This window comes from Wickerhamomyces anomalus, assembly GCF_001661255.1.
Source record: "Wickerhamomyces anomalus NRRL Y-366-8 unplaced genomic scaffold WICANscaffold_3, whole genome shotgun sequence".
Lineage (NCBI taxonomy): Eukaryota > Fungi > Ascomycota > Saccharomycetes > Phaffomycetales > Wickerhamomycetaceae > Hansenula > Hansenula anomala.
In genome coordinates, this window is record NW_017567112.1 from 1472190 (window position 1) to 1485005 (window position 12816).

The 12816-nt window shown below is 35.4% G+C and overlaps 7 protein-coding genes across 7 annotated transcripts; 3 read left to right on the forward strand and 4 right to left on the reverse strand.

Moving 5' to 3' along the window:
* Window positions 1-514: 514 nt before the first annotated feature.
* WICANDRAFT_29798 (uncharacterized protein) lies at window positions 515-1663 on the forward strand (the record flags this gene model as incomplete). Its single annotated transcript, XM_019181651.1, has 1 exon — window positions 515-1663. One exon carries the CDS (start codon window positions 515-517, stop codon window positions 1661-1663), a length of 1149 nt encoding a protein of 382 aa, XP_019039402.1.
* Window positions 1664-1991: 328 nt separating this feature from the next.
* On the forward strand, window positions 1992-3206 carry CST26 (putative acyltransferase; the record flags this gene model as incomplete). The annotated part of the gene is made up of 1 exon (XM_019181758.1): window positions 1992-3206. The coding sequence occupies one exon, from the start codon at window positions 1992-1994 to the stop codon at window positions 3204-3206; it is 1215 nt and encodes a 404-aa protein (XP_019039403.1).
* A 54-nt stretch (window positions 3207-3260) lies between these two features.
* FAT1 (long-chain fatty acid transporter FAT1) lies at window positions 3261-5207 on the reverse strand (the record flags this gene model as incomplete). Its single annotated transcript, XM_019181727.1, has 1 exon — window positions 3261-5207. One exon carries the CDS (start codon window positions 5205-5207, stop codon window positions 3261-3263), a length of 1947 nt encoding a protein of 648 aa, XP_019039404.1.
* Window positions 5208-6144: 937 nt separating this feature from the next.
* YPT35 (Ypt35p) lies at window positions 6145-6474 on the reverse strand (the record flags this gene model as incomplete). Its single annotated transcript, XM_019180580.1, has 1 exon — window positions 6145-6474. A coding segment is annotated over one exon (330 nt), but the record flags the coding sequence as incomplete, so codon positions are not given.
* Window positions 6475-6882: 408 nt separating this feature from the next.
* On the forward strand, window positions 6883-7392 carry WICANDRAFT_30092 (uncharacterized protein; the record flags this gene model as incomplete). Its single annotated transcript, XM_019181687.1, has 1 exon — window positions 6883-7392. The coding sequence occupies one exon, from the start codon at window positions 6883-6885 to the stop codon at window positions 7390-7392; it is 510 nt and encodes a 169-aa protein (XP_019039406.1).
* A 113-nt stretch (window positions 7393-7505) lies between these two features.
* On the reverse strand, window positions 7506-10196 carry WICANDRAFT_62765 (uncharacterized protein; the record flags this gene model as incomplete). Its single annotated transcript, XM_019183432.1, has 1 exon — window positions 7506-10196. One exon carries the CDS (start codon window positions 10194-10196, stop codon window positions 7506-7508), a length of 2691 nt encoding a protein of 896 aa, XP_019039407.1.
* A 337-nt stretch (window positions 10197-10533) lies between these two features.
* CCC2 (Cu(2+)-transporting P-type ATPase CCC2) lies at window positions 10534-12651 on the reverse strand (the record flags this gene model as incomplete). Its single annotated transcript, XM_019180702.1, has 1 exon — window positions 10534-12651. A coding segment is annotated over one exon (2118 nt), but the record flags the coding sequence as incomplete, so codon positions are not given.
* Between the last annotated feature and the right edge of the window lie 165 nt (window positions 12652-12816).

The window sequence follows — 12816 nt, forward strand, 5'->3', positions numbered from 1 at the left end:
AAGTAAAGCAACATGAGGTTGTTAAAGTTAGTATCTAGGAACTTTGAGCTTTGAAATGGGCTTTTTATGTTGTGTTTTGAGAGGTTTTTACTGGCTCGTTTGACAGCTTTCTTCAAGGCCGTTGCAGGTCCTTTTGACTCCTTCATATTAACTATCGGGGTTTTGTATTAGCCTCGAAAACACCAGTTTTATAGTGATAAAGTAACCGAAAACAGACTAGAAATCACATTGGTTAAGTTCAGTAACAAACTAATCAAAGCTAAGGCTTTTTGAGCAAATTTATAAAGGCTAATTGAGGTTTAAAGTTGAAAATAAATTGGACTTCTTTTGCTGGTTCTTAATTTTCGCGAATTGGAAAGCCGTTTAATTAAAAAAAATAGAAAAACCTTATAATCATCAAGAACTTGTCATCACGTCAATTTTCAACGTATTTGAAAAGGCTGAAAAGTATTATAGAAACAGTTAACTAAGCTGTTACCTTTCATTTCATCCATTTAATACAAATAACATCATAATGCCTAACCAAGATATCTCCATCACCACAAAGACTAATAACGAAATCGATATCGATTCACATGACAGCTCATTACCAGTTGTCAAGATTTTTGGTACTGGTGGAACCATTGCATCCAAAGGTAGTACAAACACTCAAACTGCAGGTTATCAAGTTGACTTAAACATTGAAGATTTGATCAATTCTGTCCCAGATTTGGCTGAAATTGCCCATTTGAAATATCAACAAATTGTTAATTTAGATTCAAAAGAAATAAATTCAACTCATCTTTTATTATTACATAGAGAAATTAAAAAAGCTTATGAAGAAGAAGGTATCAAAAGTATTGTTATCACTCATGGTACTGATTCCTTGGAAGAAACTGCTTTCTTCTTAGAATTGACCATAAATTATCCAGATATTGTTATTGTTTTAACTGGTTCTATGCGTCCACATTCATCAATCTCATCAGATGGTTCATTCAATTTATATCAAGCTGTTGCAGTTTCTGCAAATGAAAAATCAAAAGGTAGAGGTGTTTTAGTTGTCTTGAATGATAGTATTGGTTCAGGTTTCTACATTACAAAATCAAATGCTAATTCATTGGATACTTTCAAATCTATAGGTCAAGGTTATCTTGGTAGTTTTGTTGATAATGAAGTTCATTTCTACTATCCACCTTCAAAACCTTTTACAAACTCATTATTCTTTGATGTTGATTCTTTAAAATTAACAGAATTGTTACTATTCAGTTCCAATCCAACCTCATCAACAAGAAGACATGAATTCCCAGAAGTCACCATTCTATACAACTATCAAGGTTTCAACCCACGAATTATTGAACTAGCTGTCCAACAAATGGATTCAAAAGCTTTAGTCTTTGCATGTTCAGGTGCTGGTTCATTAACTGATGAAACTAATGAAATCTTGAAATGGATCTGGCACAAATATAACATCCCAGTTGTCTATTCAAAGAGATCAATGGATGGTACTGTTCCAAGAGCTGCTCTACCAAAGAATGATAACGGTGCAGTCTATGAAGGTGCTATTGCTGGTGGCTATTTGAATCCACAAAAATGTCGTATCTTGTTACAATTGGCCTTACAAAAAGGTTACACTGTTTCCAAGATCAAGAGTATTTTCGAAAACGGTGGTATCTATGGTGGTTGAGCTTACTTTAGAAATACACAATAATTGATGAAACCAAATACTTTGTAGCCCACTTCTCTATACTTTTTTGTTGTTGGGATCTTGAAAATGTGTCAAAGCTGATGGCCTTCGCTGATACTCGGAGTGGCCCATTTCCAAAGTGGTTTTCTCAACATAAAAACAGTTGAAGCGAGGTTCCGTGGCCACCATCTCCATTGCCTTAAATAACAAGATCTGAGCCACTATCAACTGATTAAATCAAGCAATAATCAAAGAAGAAGAGCTCAAAAGACACTGACTTTTCATTTATATCCTCTGTTAGTCAGAAATCAAAGAAAGAACCATTCAGATGACCGCGCTAGGTGTTGTGAAAACAGTGCTGAATCTTGTGGTGTTCCTTCTAGGTTGTTTATCCATCGTAACATCTCAAACAGTTGGTATCATTCTATCATGTGGAAATAGAGAGTTTCGTCAAGCTTGGTTGGCCCAGACAAAAGAACATTTCATTGTGTTGTTAACATCAGTGGTGAATTTTGCCTCCAAGAGCCCTATAAAAGTTAGAATTGTTACTGATTCGAAATCGATCCCACCATCACGTATTAGATTAGACTCAAAGGGAAGACTAGAAAGTTCAATGCCAGGTGGGACTGTATTCATTGCAAATCATCAAATATATACTGATTGGGTGTTTTTATGGTGGTTAACTTATACTGCTAGATTAGGCGGGTTTGTTTATATTGTTTTGAAAGCTTCATTGAAAAAACTTCCAATATTGGGATATGGAATGAAGAATTATGATTTTATTTTCCTTTCAAGAAAATGGGAAACTGATAAAGTTGTCATGGGTAATCAATTAGCTTCAATTGATGCAAATGCTAGAGGAAAAGGTACAGTTGCTGGTAAAGAACCAATGAAGACAACAACTTCCAAAGATGTTTGGCCAGCAGGTGAGGATAAATCAAGAACATGGCCTTATTCATTACATATCTTTCCAGAAGGAACCAATCTAAGTGCAAATACTAGAAGAAAAACTTTGGCATACGCTGGGAAAGTTGGTAGAGCCCCTTTCAAGCATTTATTATTACCAAGAACTACAGGTTTAAGATACTCTTTGTTGAAATTAAGAGATACAGTTGATGAAGTTTATGATATAACTTTGGCATATTCAGGATTAAAAGCATCTGATTATGGTCAAGACATTTATAAGATCGAAAAGGTTTTTCTTCAAGGGAAAAATCCAGAGAGAGTGGATTTTTTTATAAGGAGCTTTAAAATTGATGAGATTCCAATTGGTAAAGAAGAGGAAACAGAGGATGAGTATAATATAGCACAAAAGAAGTTTGAAGACTGGTTGTTTAATGTTTGGTCTGAAAAGGATGAATTGATGGATAATTATTACAAAACAGGATCTTTTATCACAAATGCAGAAGAGCCTGATCGTTACAGTACGGTGGATACCGTCTTGAGAGTATCAAAACTTGATTTTCTCAAAATTTTCCTGGTCCCAATGTGCTTGGTCTTACTGGGAAGAATCATTTATCAACTCTATTGTTTATTTCAGTAATTCATTATAAATATATAGCTAGATGTAATTGATACATATATTAAAGCATTTTTCTTATAGTTTTGCCTTCCCCGATATGATTTCCTTCCAATCAGACTCTGAAAGTATTTCATATTTTCCTCTTTTCAACCAATAAATAGTTTCATCACCATTTTCACCTTTTGGTAACTTCTGATCTCTGTACAATTTCTTTGGAACCTTATGATTATCAGATTCTTGAATTTTATCAACAAATTTGATGAAAATAGGAATAGCATATCTTGGTAACTCTTTTTGCAAAACTTCTAAAAATTCACTTAATAATTCATCTTCAGTTTTGGTAACACCTTCCTTCAATTCTACAACTGCGAATCCAGCTCTTCCTTCATGGTTTGGAACTTTAACACCAACGACGACAATTTGAAGTATATCATGTAGTTGAAGGAATTGATTTTCAACTTCAGTAGCACTGACATTTTCAGATTTCCATCTAAATGTATCACCTAATCTATCAACAAAATAATATAACCCATTGGCATCACTTTTTAATAAGTCACCAGATCTAAACCATGCGTCACCTTTTCTAAACACATTTCTTATGATTTTAGATTCAGTTTCCTTTTTATTACCCAAGTAGCCCTGAAACACTTTTTCGGGACTTTTTGCCCAAAATAGCTTCATAATTAGTTCACCAGGCTCATCAACTCTTGTAAGTTCACATAACCCTTTTGAATTTCTATATTCAACACTATTATCTTCAGGATCCATCCTTATTAACGTTTGTTGATAAGATAGAATATAGTTGATCAATTTACCATAATTTCTGCAAGCCCCGATACCATATTCACCTTCTTGAAACGAGGTTAAAGCAATTGGAGATTCTGTAGCTGCATAAAATTCACCAATCGCATGTATGCCAAATCTATCCTTAAATTCTTTCCAAATATCTCTTCTTAGTCCATTACCATATGCAACTTGTAAACAATGAGATCTTTCATCTGGATGTATTGGTGCATTCAACAAATATCTACAAACTTCACCAACATACTGAAGATGTGTAGCTTTCGTCAATTTAATCTGTGTCCAAATTGTACTGGTTGAAAACTTTGGTGACAATGCAACAGCTGCACCTTGATTGAAAGTTGTACAGACACCCAACACTGAAGCAGTAGAATGGTATAATGGCATAGAAGTGAAAACAACAGAGTTTGTCTTGATTCTAACAATGTGTCCATAAAGTGCAGAACCAAGACAGGCTTTACGCCATGACATAATAGCCGGTTTTGGAAGACCAGTTGTCCCTGATGTGTAAATAAGAGCACCAGTAGCATAATCAGGATCATTGGCATTCCTAGTGGCTGGTCTAAATTTAATGCTATTTGGATCTTTAATCTCATCCAATAATTTATCTTCATCTAAGAAATGTAAAGCAACATCTGGACATTCTTTAATTATATCATCTTTTGTTTCATTTATTGGACTAGCAGCAGCAGGATCAATAAAGACTTGTGAAATGTTTGCCACTTTTATGCAATGAACTAATGGATTCCCTATATTGTTGTAATTTATGAAAGCTGGTGTAGCGCCTAGATTCCATAGGGCAAACCAAAGAAAGATGAACAAAGGTTTATTTGTAGCATCAAGACCAATAGTATCACCTTCTTTAACACCATATCTGTGAGCCAATATTTCAGATAATCTCAAAATGATATCGTACAACTCTTGAAAAGTATAGCTTTCTAACTGGAAGGCACCATCACCAGTTTGCCCCGGGACAGGTTTTGGGTAAACCAATGCTAGTTTGTTTGGATGTTGCTTCACAACATTTTCAAATATATACCAGTATGATACCTGGCCTGTGAGTATGGAATAAGCATGTCCTATAGCCTTCTTGATAACGAATTGGATGATGTACATGTCATCCGCAATATGTGTCTTTTCATCAAGATTTGAAAACCCTTGAAGGCCCAGCCCAACGATGCTTGAGCTGAGCGATTTCACATAATCAAATGCTTTGGACATTACTGAAATCAGAACGATCGATGGATAGCTTTATAGTGATGCTTTTTGTAGCTTGTAAAGAGATTAAATCGGTTGACAAGGCGTAGACAAGTTGGCTCATGATTTAATCTTGAAGATGACATAAGCATCAATCACAGAACGGATTCGCGAAGATGTTAGATCTGAACTGTTGACAGCTTTTGTCAATCACCAATTTGACTCTTACTTTTGAACATATTATTCAAATGAACCAAGTGATGTTTTGGCAATGGAATTAAACATGATGGTAGCATGAGTATTTGAATTCAACTAATTAGTTGTGCTGAACTGGGTTGATTGTTGTCCTTAAATTAGAAGATGAAAGAGAATATTGGAGCCCAAACATTGAAGAATTTGATACAGACTGTTGTTGTTTAAGTTTCTTGGATGTTTCAGAGGTAGCATGGGATATGCCACTTAATAGATGGTTCTAATGGCATGATTTGATATTATACTGAAAGCGTTGATCTAAAGTTGGTTAGGGTTACAAGTGAAGATTTAGAAGCAAAAGGTATCATTACTGTTAGTATGGGAGCAACCAGATTCAACCAAGCAGTTCTTCCTTGATATGGGAATCTCCCAATTGTCCCTCACAGAGAACCGTTAATGGTTCTGTTACAAAAGCTGACGGATTATGCTATTGCCTCACATCATTTAATGAATCTACGAAATGCGAGAATTTTGGCCTCATTATCAAACTGTTCTCTAGACAGAGCCAGAAAAGCCTTTTCTAGAGTAAAAGGTGGCTAACTCTACTATATACATGGCAGTTCATCCTGATTTAATATATCTACAGTCTTATTTTGAACATTAGTTAATTTATATGCTAACCATGCAATAGCGATTTCCAGTATAACACACACATACATAAATTCATAAATTAGCAACAGCAAGCCTATTGCTTTGCTGATTCCGAAGCAAAACGTTTCACAATATCACTATTTGAGAGCACAGGATTCAACAAGACACAACTAATAAAAAATTCCAATCCTTTCCTTCTTTTCACCAAGAAGTCATTCTTTAAATTCCCGAAGGCCTTCTTTGGAGGAAGTTTGGGTATTTCTGTGATATGATCTGGATAACTTTGAACCAATTTATTCCTCAATTCATCAAATTCACTATACCTTTTCAATAAATGGATATGCCCGCCTTTTGACGTCTCTATATTGATGGACCACACAGCAAACTTTTGACCAGCTCCAGAGCCCGTCACAATTGTACAATCCCCTATCCTAACATCAGACGCCCATGTATGTAGATGTTGTTTACTCGTGTTACCATTATTAATTGCTTGAGAATGTTGTTGATTGGCTGCATCTTGCTCGTTATTTGTGCACTCTTCTCCTTCCTCTTCATTGTCCACCATTTGTATTGGGACTGGGGGAAGATACTTTAGCTTTTGTTTCTTTGCACCAGCATTTTCCATCTTATTAATACCGAATCACAGGATCTCAAGATCTTTGAAGCTCTTAATAACTTCAGAAACGACTAGTAATTTTTTTTTGCAGCCTCATCACCTCCAAAATGTAGGCGATCTTGGATTTTTTTATGGTTAGTTGCACTGAGATGAAGACCGTGTTCGCGAATTTATCTAACAGTTTCAATTTCTGGAGAAATATCAACACAACAACTCAATTTATTAACGAAAACAATCAACATGGATCTGTTAAAGGGCAAAATCACTCCTTTCCAAAGGATATGGCACCAATGGAAGTCATTGAAGAATGTTCCATTTAGAAAAAAATGGTTTGTGGGGTATGATCTTGATGGTAATACATATTGGGAGTTTTCCAATTACAACAATCCAAGGGGAAGGTTAAGAAGAATAGTTGAATATAGAGAAAAGAAGAGTAATTTCACTGATTATAAGCTACCCCCAATGTGGCTACAGTGGTTGAGGCATACAAGACCCCAAATGCCCACTTTACAACAGCTGCTTGCGGAAGAGCAAAGACAACAAGTCATGAAGATATTAGCGCAAAGAGCTGATAACAAATGGAAGCAAGAATCTGTGGTTGAGGAAGATAAGAGAATTATGAGTGAGAAGATGAAGAATGTTCATCAAGTTATAGAATCTCAGAATAGGTCAGAACAGAAACCAAAGTCACCGTATCAAGTTGAAGAAGAGTCGCCAATACAAGCTGCGAAGATCCAACCGAGGAGGTGAATTTCTTCATCCATTATTTATTAGAAAGACCATTCAGGTCTTGAAGGGTATTTATTATTCCATATTTATTGTAAATAGGCTTTAAAAGTTCATGCTGTAATTAGATATATGCCTTAGTTTTTCATCAGTTCATTAAGTTTGTCCATCATTTGTGTGTTGTATTTGATTATTAGCTCTTCTTCATAATTGAATAATTCTTTAATTTCTTTTTTAACTGTTTCAACTTCTGCAACACTATAGGTACCAATATTTTCTTTAAATTCTTTCAAATATGTTACCATATCCTCAGCTCTCAATTTTCTTTCACTTAGCTCAGAAATTCTTGATCTGTTATTAACTGACATGGAGGACCGTGGATTGAATCTTGAGATGGTTGGTGTTGTGGGAGTGTTTGATGCCTTAGGCGATGTCTGTCTAGGTGAGCTCTTTGTTGATGAAGGTGATAAATTAGTTTTTGTTGAGTTTGTTAGCTTTGAAGGCGTTAATCTTGCAGTTGTTTGTAATCTTGAAGTGACAGGACTTCTTGTAACCGAGCTCGAGGCTGCTTTCCTAGTTGATGGTGAAGCTGTTAGTGGTCTCTTGATCTTCCTGGTGACCTTGGGAGGAGTAGTAAAGTCACTATACTTTTGAATCGTACTTTTTGAGGAATCTTGATTGAATGGACTTTTGTTATTTAAAGACCAAGTAAATAGGCACCCACTATTACTCAAAGTAATCAAATGATTCTTTGATAGCAATACCAACTGCTTAATAGCTTCAGAATGTCCCCAATTTACAGATAGTTGTTTTCCTGTCAAGTAGCTAAAAGATCTGATACTCTTGTCTGAACATGAACAGACCATAACGTTATCATCAGTGACTTGAACATTATCAACCAACAAACTTTCATTACCATTATCATAAAGTTTGAAGGACCTCGTCGATTCCAAAGTCGTAGTGTTGTAAACTGTTATATTCTTGTCATTAGTGGAAACCACAAGATCTTCTTTATAGAGGGTCATAGCTAATGGTGAGCTTTTAACAGATATGGTTTTTTCTTTTTCAATTGATAGTCCTTCTTCATCGACAAAGAATTTATGGATTGTGATTGATCTATCAGCCGAACTGACAAAGATTCTTCCATCATGGTGTTTGAGATCCAACAAGTTTCCCTTGTGATCATCTAATGTTTGAAAAACTGACCATTGGCTGCCAATATCAGAGTTATTGGCAGTGTCATCCTCTTCACAAGTTTTTTTGGCAAGAACTTGAATCATACGGTCTCTTCCAATACTGACAATGATCTCAAAACCTTCGTATCTGAAGTAACAAACATCATTGACAGTGAACTCATGCGTTGGTGTAGAGAAAGTCATTTGCCCACTTTCATCAAATGTGGATAGGTTTCCATAAGCATCACCAATTATGATCTCATTGGAGTCATTAACATCTAAAGCAGTGACATGGTTTGAAATAATCTTGTTAGGTAAATCATTGATATCAACTTTCACAAGGAAATCAATATCCAAATTATCCTGACCAATAACTTTCACAACACCTTCTTTAGTCCAGTTAACGATCTTCCCATTAGATACAGATTTGACACCGGTAATGCTCTTAGATAATGTATCTATCAACGGTTTAGTTGTTGAAGTAGTTTTGTCAAATAACTGAATCTCTTCATCAGATGTCAAATAAATAAGGAATTGCTCATTCACCTCGTAAATAGCTGCTATCTTGGAATAAAACTTAACTTTGCTTGGTGAGTCTGGGCAACCTCCAGTTTCGTATTGAATTTCTTTCTCTAAAGACTCTGGACTTAGTGAATCAAGGCTGTCTGATCCAAACCAAACTCTACTATTATAAGCATCTCTAAGAATTGCACCAACTTTTTCATCCTGATCTTTGAAAATATATCTCAAGCTTAGTGCATTTTTTGCTGGGTCATAAAGACATATTTCACCTGTTGCAGTTAAAAATAAAAGGTCATCAATATCATCACCTGTAGCATGTACGAAATTCCCGTTTAAGAAATCACCTAAAATAACACTTTTACCATCAATCATTGACTTAGTTTCAAATTTTTCAAACTTCCAGATCTTGATGTGTCTGATACCAAATGTTACGATATGTTGGTCTATCCATAGTAAACCATTGATTTGGGAAGTGCAGCGATTAGCACCCACAATAGCAGTATTGGCCCCATCCAAGTGCCATAGATAAAGAAAACTATCATGGTTAACACCAACACTCAACAAATATTTTGAATCAGGAGAGAACCTCACCGCTAGTATACCAAAGTTGTGCTCTGACAAGCTCAAGATGGGATGATCATTTGAATCTGGTGCTAATGAAAAAATCAAAATTCTTGGTTGTGAGCCGGTCTCACCAACCGCTAAGAGCTTTTCGTCAGGCGAAATGGCAATGCAAGTTATAGTTTTGATTTTTTGGGCTTGTTTTGGTGGCGAAGAGCTGAGCGATAGATCATTCATTTGAGTGTTGATATCGGTGCTGTTGTTGATTGTGATTGTGCCCTGCAATTTAGGATTCCCATATTGATCTTTTTCTTCAGAAGGTTGTTGGTTCTGGAAAAGGTTGAGATATGAGTTAGCACCTGTTTGGTTGCTTGATTGATTGTTAGCATTATAAGCGCAGAAGAATCTTTGATTTGACTGTAGCGTTCCCGTTGACTTGTCTATTGGTGCGACAACAACACCACCGCTGGCGATATAAGCGACCAAGTTTTTAGACTTTGCAAAGTTGAGCTGGTTATTTGATGAGGTCCCATAGATTCTTTCGATTGACAATTTTGAATCAGCGCTCATTTTATGGTCTTCTTGTTCATATAAATGGTTTCTTTCAAGTGGTATGTTTTGAGTTTTGTTTTTGTTTACATTTCGATTTTTCGCGTGAAAAAAAAACAGAGACCGCGAAAACTTCACATTACGTATGACTAGTCATAAACTTCATATCAAATATTAAACAATTGGCAAATCTATAGTACAAAAATTAATTATTAAGCAACCCAGTCTGTAACTCAATATCACCCGGGCTATTTTTAGAATTACCTTTTATCATTCTCTTGACAGATCTCTTCAGATCCCATCTTGATGACTTCTTTCCATTTTCCAAATCATAATCGTATCCACTATCATAGTTTGCATACTTGGAGATATCTGGTGGAGTCCATCTTTTCAACCACAGTGAACTTAAAACAACACTAACAGAACTGAATGCCATAGCAGCACCAGCAGCCAGAGGACTCAATTGGATACCCCAAGGAATTAAAACACCCATGGCAATAGGCAACATTGTCATATTGTAAACACAAGACCAAAACAAGTTCCATTTGATTCTTCTCAATGTAGAGTTTGAGATGGATAAAGCTGATGAGATACCATTTAGTTTCAATTCATTATTCAAAAAGACGATATCAGCAGCTTCTAATGCGATATCTGTACCCGAAGCAATAGCAATACCCAAATCTGATTGTGCCAAAGCAGGAGAATCATTAATACCATCACCAATAAAAGCAACTTTTAATCCACGAGATTGGAAATCACGAACTAGTTGTTCTTTACCGTATGGTGAAATTTCAGAATAAACATTTTTGTAAGGAATACCAACTTGAGCGGCGATTTTGTTTGCAGCTTTAGCAGAATCACCAGTAACCATAGCCACTTCATAACCTTCATATTTCAAAAAATTTATAACGGTAGCTGAATCTTTCTTTACTGCATCTTCTAATTCCAAATAACCGACGTATTGATTATTGATTGCAATATGGGCCACTGTGTTATCTGAATCAACATTTAATCTATCTGTATTTTCCTTTAAAAAGTCATCTGAAAATGTTTTCAGATTACCAATAGCAACTTCATATTTTTTACCATTCAGAGAAACATTGGCAATTATACCTTTACCAATTTTCACTTCAGATGAATCAATGACAGTATTCAATGGACCTAAAACCTCAGTTGCATGTTTAGTAATAGCAACCCCAATAGGATGTTCACTCTTAGCTTCGACCGCACCCACTAATTCTAAAACCAAACTTTCGGCCCAATCACCAAAAACACGGAAATTGGAAACAATCATAGATCCTATTGTTAAAGTACCAGTTTTGTCGAATAGCAAAACATCAACATTATTAGCAGTTTCTAAAACTTCACCACCTTTAATTAAAACACCATTAGAGGCCCCAACACCAGTACCAACCATGACAGCAGTTGGAGCAGCTAATCCTAACGCACAGGGACATGCAACAACGATAACAGAAATGGCAATTTTTAAGCAAATGTATAATTTACCATTGACATTGTTGAAGACTGCTGGAGGATTTGGCAACACTTCACAAATAATGATCCAACAAATAAATGTCAAGAAGGAGAGCGTGATAATGGTTGGGACGAAAATACCAGCAACGTAATCTGCATAACTTTGGATAGGAGCTTTATTCATTTGTGCAGATTTAACTAATTTGATGATTTTGGAAAATTGTGAGTTTTCAGAAGTTGAAGTAACTCTAACAAATAAGTGACCCACACCATTAATTGAACCTCCAATAACTCTATCACTTTCTTTCTTAAAAATTGGCAAAGATTCACCTGTTAATAAGGATTCATCAATTTCAGATTCACCACTGACGATAAACCCATCAGCTGGAATTTTCTCACCAGCTTTGATCTCCAAAATATCATTTATCTGTAAATAGTTGATTGGAATGGTCATGACTTGATTTACTGAATTCAAATCAAAGTTTTCAGGTTCTTGAACAATGGTACATTCAGTTGAGGTCAAGTTAATCAATTTTGAGAGAGAAGATGAAGTTTCACTCTTGGCTTTATTCTCCATCCATTTACCCAATGAAACAAAATTGATCAACAAAACAGCAGTTTCAAATAAAGTTTTTGGTGGTGTTTTGTCAGAACCTCTAAAGAATGAAATCAAAATGGTTAGCACCGAAAAGAAATATGAAATGTTTGTGGAAATACAAATCAACAAATCCATTGTTCCTGACCCGTGCTTTAATGAATTATAAGCGTTGATATAGAAAAATTTACCGGCACCAAATTGGATATAAGAAGCAAGCCCCCATTCAATTAAAGATTCCATGTATAATCCATGGAAAATATGCCATGAGGAATCAAGGTCTGTAGCTGGAAAAACATTATTGACGATGAACATAGGGACACCGATGAATAAAGATTTGATAAATGAAGATTTCCAAAATTCAATCTCTTTCACCTTATTTAAAGACGATATTTGAGAGGTTGCATCAAAAAACATGGACCAATCTTCTGGCCCAGATGCTTGTTTTTTGCTTGGGCCTGCTTTTGCAGTCAAAAACACCCAAACAAGTAAGCTTTAAAAAAAAAAAAAAAAAAACATATGAGAATTTAAAAATATACTACACTTCAAAGACAACCTTCAAAACAACCAACT